The 11,593-nt window shown below is 42.3% G+C and overlaps 1 protein-coding gene across 1 annotated transcript; it reads left to right on the top strand.

Moving 5' to 3' along the window:
* Positions 1-3,218, top strand: LOC139455263 (uncharacterized). Its single transcript, XM_071237161.1, has 3 exons — positions 1-392; positions 749-1,066; positions 1,816-3,218. The coding sequence occupies exons 1-3, from the start codon at positions 1-3 to the stop codon at positions 3,173-3,175; spliced, it is 2,070 nt and encodes a 689-aa protein (XP_071093262.1). The 3' UTR covers positions 3,176-3,218.
* Positions 3,219-11,593: the final 8,375 nt, after the last annotated feature.

Genomic DNA, 11,593 nt, shown 5'->3' with positions numbered 1-11,593 from the left:
ATGTTTCAGATGAGCTTTCATCATGTACTCGCTTTGGTGTGCCTGGTGGGCACTGCAATGGCTGCTCACCATTCCCGTCGCACCACGACAACCCCGAAACCGAAGACACTTGAAGATCTGATGCATGAAAAGATGGATGTCCTTGAGAAATTGATGGAAACTGTTGCTAGACAGGTCATGCTTCAGCAGCTGTACTACAATGAGCGGATCCGGGGCGGCTACAACTCTGGTGTGAAACAAATCCGGTACACAAGGGACGGTCCAAGGCCGTATGACACAGAGTCTCACTCGGGACAACAGGCTGGGGCCATTCATGATCACCCTGAACAATACCGGACAATGGGACTTGGGGAAATGGATGTTGTCCTCAATGGCATCGATTTCAGGACAAGGTTTGGATCTAGTTGTTTCCAGTATAATTGGGGTTCTATTCCCCAAGAACATAACCCCAGTGATAAAGTTTTCCTCTGTTTGGTTTCTGGGTATAGGTCTGCTGCGTCTCTTTTAAAACTCAATTTTACGTGGTTATCGGATGGTTATATTGAATTATTTGCATATAATTGGTCATCGTAACTCGACGGAGTTAGTCTTGTGCTTCATGATTAGTTAGATAATCGTGTACCCCTGGTGGTGCAATAACAATACTAATTCTGTAAGTATTCGCCCTTCACTCACTCCCTCACTCCCTCACTAATACACTCACTCATTCACTTTTATTCTTGTTGCATTATAACCAGCTTATTTTCAGACACAACGACTACAAGCTCCAAATGCCGGACGACAAGAAGGTGATGAATGCAGTAAGAGACGTACCCTTCCCGCCCGTCCCCGACGCCGTCAGTCGTCTCAGCACCGCTAAGGAACAGGTGGCGGAGATGCGGGAGTGGTTCTCTGCCTGGCAGAATCAGAATGAAACCCACAGACCATACAAGAGCCACTTCACCCCAGCACTGTGCTACCTGGAGGGATTCATGATGAGGGATTTGAAAAAGATGTATGAGCCTGCCGAAGTAGGCAAACACCGTTTAGATGCCCTGACACAGGATGAAATGCTACAGAAGATCAGGTGCGTCACGCTTTGTCAACCAATACCTATGTTACAGTCACAGGATTGTGTGAGTGTGCAGGGGTTCACTTCCCTTTACGTTATACATCAGCCTTCTCATGGCGGGGACACCAGACATCGGCTTTACACCCATGTGAGGAATCCAATAGTGACCTCCGGCGTGTCGAGCTAACACCGTCACAACGTCAACGTCGTAATTATTGGCGTTCGGGGGCGGTGTGGTAGCTGAGCGGTTAAAGCGTTCGCTCGTCACGCCGAAGACCCGGGTTTGATTCCCCACATGGGTACAATGTGTGAAGCCCATTTCAGGTGTCCCCCGCCGTAATAGTGCTGGAATATTGCTAAAAGCGGCGTAGAATCATACTCACTCACTATTGGTGTTCAGTATTAATGAGAGCTATAATACATATCCATTATCATATTTCCAACTTGTACATGATACTCAAGCCTATTGGATTTAGTCATGTCATTCTGTCATGATACCAGATGTTTCGGAATGAAGGAAAATGTTGTGATGTCTGACTGTTTATCTTATCATCCACTGTGTATCATGTTATTGAAAGTAAGTAAAAAAGGACTATCACATCTTCACAAATACATGTATGTCTTAATAAGTAAGGTATTTATATATATTTAGATACTTCAGATATTTCCCTGATAAAACCAGATTAAATATAATTCACAATTTAGATATTTCAGATATATCCCTGATAAAACAAGATTAAATATGTTTTCAAACTGCTTTACAGATTTTCAGGGTACTCTGGAATTCAAAGCAGCACCCAAGACTTTGCCTACCTACCCCGGTATGTCATGAACGTTGTCGATGGTAAAATAGATACCGCCCAATGGAACTACAGGGTCGCATGCCACCCTATCAGTGAAGACATCGCACTGAAGAACCTCAAGCTGGTGGACGATGTGAGTGTTAGAATGGCCAACAACCTGACTTATGAAGAATACAGGCACAGTCCAGGAGCCAGGTTTGACCTCAATGAAAAGTCCGACGATCAATCCTACGTCTATGGATTGTTGGACAAGGTCATGCAGGAGATCCCAGGCAAAGACAACTATGACGCAGTCATTCACGATGCTTTCCTCGGAGAGACAGTCAATGAAATCAAGTTTGCTAACTTTACCCCACTCAACACGGCATTCTATCACAGATGGTACAAGGTTGACGATAACGGGGCTATGGGAGTAAAGGTTGTCCACAGGGGATTTGCTGATTCGTTTTTCTTCATTGCACAGACTACCCAGCCGGAAGTGGCCAGCATGACTCTTATAGATTGTCATAAGAACCGTACAACTAAGAAAACGGATTGCGACACCGTTACGAGACAGTACACTGCTGCTATACCCCTTGAGATAATATACCTGACCCCTCTCCATACCTGGAACCCATACAACATCCAATACAAGGGTGATCACAGCACCAACTATGGGAAATCTGTCACCGCTAACAACAGGCATGGTGGGCTGACCCAGGCCACTGCATATGACGGCTCCAACAACATGAACTGGTATCATATGCCTAAAGAGTTCTTTGACCCAGCTGGTTTGAATAATCAGAACTCAGCCCATCGTGTGGCGGGTGTTTTGGACTCAAAGGGAACACCAAGACAGGTGATGGCTTCTGGTGCCCGCACCATACTTCCGAAAATCCCAGGACTTGGACCCGTGAGGACTCGTTATCCCATTCTGCCAGTGCATGGCGAGGGGATGAGCGTCTGGAAGGAACTGGATGCTCTTAAGGACATCGCTATGAACGTACAGAAGAACGCTGCAACGTTTGAGAAGAACCCAATTCACGTTGCCAATGCGACCGCCATGAAAATTGCACAGCCGAGCGTCCACTTCCGTGTAGGCCCATCAGATTTAGCTCATGGAAACCACACCCACACCATTAACCTCACCTTTGCACAGATGGAGTCAATCGGTGCTGGGCATACCGTCAGCGTCAAGACATCTACCAACTCTGGTCACAGTCATAACGTTGATGTCTTCGTCCGTCCGGGCACCTCAGGCTTTGAGATCAAGAGTTGCGATGGCCACGCTGGAGCGTGTTCTGATGGTCATCCCGTGCACCTTACTGTTATCCAGAACTGAACGTTGATCAGTCTATCTGGTGGCAATAAATATGAGCATATTTCTTTCGGTTATTTTCTTTTTTTTTAAAGAGGAGTGAGTGAGTAAGGTTTCACTCCGCTTTAATCAATATCTCAGCAATATCAAGCTTGTTTGTGTGTTGTGTACCGCAGCACTCAGCAATATTCCAGCTATATGACGGCGGTCTGTAAATAATCAAATTTGAACCAGACAATCCAATGATTAACATCATGGGCATCGATTTACGCAATTGGGATCGATGACATGTATCATCCAAGTCAGCGAGCCTGACCACCCGATCCCGTCAGTCGCCTCTTACGACAAGCATGGATTCCGAAAAATCACTTAAAACCAGAAATAGGCTTCACATATTTTATCTATTTTGTCGAATCGTACTGGTCCTTCGGCGTGACGAATGAACACTTTAACCACGATGCTGCCCCATCTATCAAACTAATATCAAATGTGAAGGGTTAATCTTTTATTAAATCCACGTGAATGTAAGCCTAGTGGGCGGGATATAGGTAACAATGATATGGCCTCAAACAGAAATCAGTGCATTCGGCAGATCAGTCTGACATAGAACAATGGCGACTCCGGGGTAGCATTTGCTCCCAGCAAACTATCCTGGGCTTAGGAGCGACCTCCTGGATGGACAGGCTTGTGGTCTTGTTTGATAGCGGGCCATAACCCCGACGGCGTGGATAGTTGCTCATAATATCAATCCTTTGATTGTTATCATGTACCTGGAGTTTTGCTAAGCGTGGCGGTTAACAACAAACAAATAGACAAACTTTATGCGCGTCTTGAAGCTGTCTTCATCACTGATAATTAATGCCCGCGATCACCTACATCATATCAAGCTCCATTTCCTGGATTATGAAACTTGGTTTGACAGAATAACCCCCTGCTCGTGGTTTTCAGGGTCGGCCGGGTGGATTAGTGGTTAAGGCGTTCGCTACTCAAGCCGAAGACCCGGGTTCGATTCCCCACATAGGTACAATGTGTGAAGCCCACTTCTGGTGTCCCCCGCCGTGATATTGCTGGAATATTGCTTACAGTGGCGCAAAACTATACTCACTCACTCGGTTTTCACGAAATTGGTGACGTCATCTTTGACTGTCCTTGCATAAGCTGACACGTCCTGAAAATACCGTTCTGTTAAACACAACTCACTCACGTAATAAAAACAATGACACAGTAAAACGTTAATTGAGTAGTAAGTTTTTTATTTACTTTATCTGACATATGTTTAATGCACATCTTGGAGTATATCCACATACATACATACATACATACACACACACACACACACACACACACACACACACACACACACATACATACATACATGTACGAGTTGGTATTGGTTAAGCAGACATGTACATCTTACTACTATAAACATAATACAATAACAACACATCTGAACTTCTCATCAGATCACGACATTAAGCATGTCCGAGATTGGACTTTTTGACATACTAAAGATGGTGACGCTTAACAACTTTTATTATGCCTCAAAGTGAGAATGACCAATCCGAGAGCAGAACTACTAACCCAATATGCGCCCGTATACCGTCGACCCGTGAAGATCCGGGGTGGAATAGGTCTTCAGCAACCCATACTTGCCGTAAAAGGTGACTATGCTTGTCGTAAAAGGCGACTGACGGGATCGGGTGGTAAGGCTCGCTGACTTGGTTGATACATGTCATCGATCCCAATTGCGTGGATCGATGCTCATGATATTAATCACTGGATTGTCTGGTCCAGACTCGATTATTTACAGACCGCCGTCATAAAGCTGGAATATTGCTGAGTGCGTCGTTAAACAACAAATCCATCAACCAACCGTATACCGTCGGTACAAATCCAAGATGGTTGTTACTGACGTAATAAGAGACAGTATACCCTCAGTATCAGCCATCCCATATTTTTCCTGACCCACTTCACTTATATATTTCACAGAAACTCGTTATTCGATACTGCTTTTTGTGCAAGGACAATAAAACAATTAATAGCACGTTCATGACTATATTAATGAAAATTCTACCATGAATTTGGAATTTACTCGATTCTGATTGGTCAGTCAGAGGCTATTAAATCACAATAAACCCCCTCTGATTGAAACAGCTGGTTTGACGGCCGCTTCACCGCGGAAGCTAATATTCATAGAATAGTACTATTTTCAGTCATTGTCGGTAGGCATATTTAAATAACTATATCTACAATTACAGGTTACAAAATGCACAGACGCGGTTACTACAATATTCAAAGGATGTGTGGCAATACATTTCATGCAGAAAAACACGACAGAAATCTACAAGGGGAATGTATTTACGTTTTTGAGACAACAGAGAGCTTGGAATTTTGGCGCTTTTCTATATACGACTGTGACGTCATGTCTTTTGCGTCACAATGAGCGGCATGACGTCATAATGGTGACGCGCGATGTAGAGCGAAAGCCTTGCAAAGCTTGCTTTGTTTTCTTTACGGATGTCCGCCTCATGTTGGCTTACCAAGTTGCCGTGCTTATATGCTTTCAATGCCTGTCATATGTTCGAGTGAAGTATTAACGTATAAACAAACTGCTTGAGGATATACAACACCATATTTTGTTCGGTGATTCCGTAATTCAGATCGATAACCCACTCAAAACACTGAACTCAACCCATGACGCTTCACTCAGTATATTTGCTAACACCAAAGAGTTCGCGTTATATTTAGTCATGGTAGAATGGAGATAAACATACTGTGTTTTCAATGTAGAGCTAGGTTACCTGTAGATTTAACCCCGCTAAATTTAACATTTGAAACCTCACGCTGCGCGTTCGGTTCCAAATTTAATTTAGCGGGGTTAAATCTACAGGTAACCTAGCTCTACATTGAAAACATAGTATGTTTATCTCCTAAATATTGTTTAAAATTTCCACAAGGCATGGCCTCTAACTTTGAAGAGTTGTCTCCCTTTGACCCTAAACGTCAGCGGTTGAAAGTGTCACGTTTTCATTTTGACAAGACATGTGCGATACCAGATAGTTAAAACATTTCGGCATAATAGATTCGTAACTGGTTCAGTGTACAGTTGACACTGGGTAGTTAAAATATAGAAGGAACTCACTTCACACAATTATTAGATGAATCACCCCAACTGATTCAGTGTACAACTGGACCCGTGACGATCCAGGGTAGAATAGGTCTTCAGCAACCCATGCTTGTCGTAACAGGAGACTAGGCTTTTCGTAAGAGGCAACTAACGGGATCGGGTGGTCAGGCTCGCTGACTTGGTTGGTGCATGTCATCGTATCCCAGTTGCGTGGATCGATGCTCGTGATTATTTGACTCGATTATTTACAGACCGCCGTCATATAGTTGGAATATTGCTGAGTACGTCGTTAAACTGAGCTTGTGGTAAGTTTTACTACACTTAGATAAAGGCTCGTTTCTCGGTTATTTTGCGATCCCTGTTGACAGCTGATGAATACAATTTGCAAAAAAAAACAAGCAAATAACATAAACTATACAGGTGAAAAATAACATTTAATGATTTTCAGTGGCATTTATACTGCTGAAATAGCTTTTATTGACACAATACTACGAAAGGGTAATTGACAGGTAAACAAAATAAACAAATATTGTTTTACACTGATAAACTTAACAACCCTCCCTTCTTCATGAAGTATATGCCATAAACTTCTAAATTCTGGAAGTCATCAAAATTAGATCAACAACATTTAAAGGCCAATATATGCCAACACTCGGACTCATCTACTTGTCTCAAAATGGCGAGCCAGACACACACACAGTTTTGGAGTGAGTGGGGGAGTATGGTTTTACGCCGGTTTTAGCTATATTCCAGCAAAATCACGGAGAGGGGACACCAGAAATGGGCTTCACACATTTCACAGTTGGAGGCCCGGTGGCCCAGAGTACAATCTTACACACATTCCCAATGGTGTATGGTACAATCATACAACCTTTTTAAAAATTGAGTTCAGGTTGTTTGGGGCAAATGAACACTGGCAGTTGCAAATGTAACTCCTTGTGTCGCCATATGAAAAATAGGAATTGCAGAATATTTTCCTAACATCCCCTCCAATTTTGTATGAGTGTATGTAAGTGATGACTTTAGGCACCTGCTATTTTTTAACTACTGAGGTGACTGTTACACTGTAAAAACTGTGTTTAAACCTAAACACAAACCTAATTACGTTGACATGATTAGGTCCTAACATGTTTAGTATTGTGATGTTGTAGGGGTGCTTTCTGTGTTGTCATATGAGAATACAGAAGTGACTGTGTGTGTGTGTGAGGGGGGGGGGGGGGGTTCGGATGTAATTTGAGAGGTGGCTTGAGGGGGCTGGTGAGGGGGCATTGTTACGGGTCTAGCGTAGTAATATCATTTACTTTCATTCACAGCTTTTTTGTAACAGACTTATGACGTATAAAAGTGTTCATAATAATAACCAACTAAAGTATACAGTGGATGGTGGATTGATAATGTGGAATTTTCCCTTTTTTAGGTGAGTTGAATAACATTTGTTTAATGTAAACCTAACGATGCTTTGTAGGCACTCAAATCAGTCATTTGCTAACACAGGAAATAGTATTATCAAGGCAAGGGCACCAACAGGTTTGCTATTCATTGGTTTATGTGAATCTGAGTTAATTTAACTTTCCCAAGTATGAATCATATGCCTGATACAGTATCTCAAAGTTTCATAATTAAAACCTGTTGCAGTAGAACATCATTGTGCCACTAAACACAAGAGTAAATGAAGGGTATTAACATGCAATGAACTACTTGTGTGTGCATACAGGAAGTGATTAAGTGAGTATGGTTTTACGCCGCTCTTAGCAATATTCCAGCAATATCACAGCTTCACACATTGTACCCATGTCGGGAATCGAACCTGGGTCTTCGGCGTGACGAGCAAACTTTATTACTTTGTTTGATGCCTGATTACTAAGATCCGGAGCGATCCGAAGTGAGTGAGTATGGTTTTACGCCGCTCTTAGCAATATTCCAGCAACATCACAGCGGGGGACACCTGAAATGGGCCTCATACATTGTACCCATGTGGGGAATCGAACCCGGGTCGTCAGCGTGACGAGCGAACGATTTAACCACTGGGCTACCCGACCGTCCCTGTGTGCATACAGTACATGAGTGAGTGTGATGAAATATACAGTAGCAGACAAACTAAAGGAAATAAACTGCAGCAGTGATAAATATATAGGGGTTGGAATATCACACAATGATAAATGATAAAGGAAGAAAAATAGACGTGAATGTCAACATAATTGACATCACAAGCGAACCACAAAATAACCGTAAAGGACTACCACGACTACAACATGTGTTAACAGAGTTTTAAACCTTTTTTAACTTTGTATTTCATTTTCACAAAACAATGTAAAACTGCATTACCTACTGACAACAATAAACTATAATTACAACGACTTTTATAATTTTGTTTGAAGTCATAATACCGCCGAATCATTCTGCTGCAAACATGTACAAATATGTTCAAAATCTAAACATGCGTTTGCTCTGTGTTTAGGACACGCTAAGGCAGTTGGGATACGATGAGATACATTAACCAATTCAGCGAGCATGACGACCCGATCAATTCTGAACATGTTTAGAAAGGGGATGTTAGGTGAAGTTAAGGCTGCGCGACGATAGCTCATTTAATGAGTTTAGGCCTCAATGCGTTCAGAACGGAAAGGCGTATTTACGCACGTTGCGTGTTCCTTACCGATAGGACCAATCGGTCTGAAACACTGTTTCCTTGTATGTTGACATGCAGATTAAAAATGATAACAGTTATTAATTTACCAGGATGGTCTCGCCCAGAAGTATGTGTACACTGTAATAAGTACATATACAGTAGGACATAATGACATTGAACACGGACATAAAACGTGTTATCATTGCGTGATAAAATCCACCTTGTACTTAAGAAATAAAGTTTGCTCTACACGATGTGTAGCGTAATAAAATATTTTGACCTGAACTATTTTTACACAACGTGTAGTGCAATGGAGTATAGTTTTGCTCTGAACTATTATTGTTAAAGACGCTTAATTTGATTCACTAATAGTTCAGGGCAAAACTATATTTTGTTACACTACACATGGGGGTAGAGCAAACTTTATTACTTTGTTTGATGCCTGATTACTAAGATCCGGAGCGATCCGAAGTGAGTGAGTATGGTTTTACGCCGCTCTTAGCAATCTTCCAGCAACATCACAGCGAGGGACACCTGAAATGGGCCTCACACATCGTACCCATGTCGGTAATCGAACCCGGGTCTTCAGCGTGACGAGCGAACGCTTTAACCACTAGGCTAACCGACCGCCCCCCGGAGCTACAGACTTACTTTGTGTAGTATTAGCGATTAGTTTAATTTAAATTAAATTAATAAGCGGTATCGTGATTTGAAACTTCTCGAACAGGGCAAACTAACGGGTTGTCCCACCTACGGTGCCTGCACCCTTACGTCAACAAAGTACGTTCTAAACATGATAAAAGATAAATAAACTCTTCAATTTATAGTTAACTAAGTCTCATTTTATTATCCGTCCTTTGTATCATTACCCATAAACCTATGCAGCAATAAATGAGATTCAATTTAAGTGTATGTATTAAATTGCTTTGAAAACATTCGACAAGTGCATTGTTGGGACCGAGCTAACACACGTAAACCTAGCCGATGTTCTGTGTCGCTGGTTATTGGAGTTGAGGTGTTTCCTGATGTAAATGTTGCAACTTTGTTTCTCACACTAATGTGTCCAGACAAGAGGAACTGCAAGCCATGAAATGGAGTGCTTACCTGTTTGGTTACACAACTTCATACGGTAAACGTCGTGAATCGTGAAATATTTTTAATTTGCATTACCAAATATGGCAACCAATTATCAATATATCTTCCATATTTCAGACGAGGTTTAATCTTTATGATGGAAAAAGGATGTGTTGCATTACGAAATAGCCATATTGTGTTTCTAAAAAGAGATTCATAACTACTAAACGTTTTCGACTATTGATAAATCTACAAAAAAAATTCACGATGGCCGCCCATTTCAAGATGGCTGACTACTTTCCTTAATGTGTGTTTAGACTGTGGAATCTTTTAACACTAAAACAGTGTACTAGTACTTGTATGCATAATTATTACTTGGCACACTAACTCACCGAAGTATAGTTGTCACTTTGAGATAAGAAATCCTGTCACCAGATCCCCCCGGTGACCAAAAATTCCAAGATGGCAAGAGATTGATGGATATAAACGCCCAACCCTGAAACTTTTCACCGATTGTCCAAGCCTGTGTCCAGAGACAGCCATAATTCCAAGGGCACCAACGCCCGCCTCGGACACCTTTGTGGCTGCCGTGGCACGACACAGTGGTTTAAATTCTTCGGTTAAAGGGACAGTACGTCGACGGATCTGTGTGTTATTAAATCATGCATGAAATCATTTTCGAGTGTGACGTCACATGCACAATTCAGTTCTTAAACCAAAAGAATAGAGCTCCGAACAGTGAAGCCGACAACGCAAGCGCTGGCCAGAGTAAACTTGCTCCACTCTTGTTTTTCATAGAGGTGAATTGAAGAGAAAACTCGTGTGTTTTTCTTACGGCTTGGTTACCAATTGCCAGCGTGGTTAGATGAGAAGCCAATGTTATAAAAGCCTAGATTACAATATAAATACGCCTCGGTCTCACTCTGCTACCCAGGGTTCCTTGCGTCCAGGCGAGCACCTCTGTCACATCGTACACAGTCCACCATGTGTATTTCATCTGTTTCATATTGGCGAGTCTACACATTAAGACAAACATACGTCACGAAATCTTTAACTTTCATTGAGAAAATATCCTAAAATGTGAAAAACTATTTGCGTATTTATCTCCAATGACTTATATATATATGTCGAGCAGTACGGTTATCGGGGCTTCAGAAAGGTCGACACCCTGTCCTATACATGTCGAGCAGTACCGTTATCGGGGCTTCAGAAAGGTCGACACCCTGTCCCGTTCCCCTACGGATTGATGACTGACATCATCCTGACTTATGATTCCCATTTACCATGGTAGTACTGTTCAGTTATTCCATGATTCGTTGCCTGCTTACTAGAATGTTCAATATTTATGATTCTAGCAGTTTACGATTACCCACGTTACACGCAAGGTCAGACAGGGAATTTATTACAACGCCCAGACCTTGACCGGAAATGGACTCCGGGAAATGGCACGTAGTCCCTCTCTAACCAATCAGAATGCGGCCCCTGGGTCAGACCCGGCTTTCCCTTCATGACAAACAATTATTTCGTTGGCTGATCACATATCATAGAGCAATCAACTTCCTTGCTGGAATACTTAAAGCGTCATCTTGACTGCAAGGTTGACAAACCAATG

The sequence above is a fragment of the Haliotis cracherodii genome, unplaced genomic scaffold, assembly GCF_022045235.1.
Source record: "Haliotis cracherodii isolate W230 unplaced genomic scaffold, xgHalCrac1.p SCAF_1, whole genome shotgun sequence".
NCBI classification, from domain to species: domain Eukaryota; kingdom Metazoa; phylum Mollusca; class Gastropoda; order Lepetellida; family Haliotidae; genus Haliotis; species Haliotis cracherodii.
The sequence above is the reverse complement of the archived record's forward strand: the minus strand, read 5'-3'. Positions and strand labels throughout refer to the sequence as shown.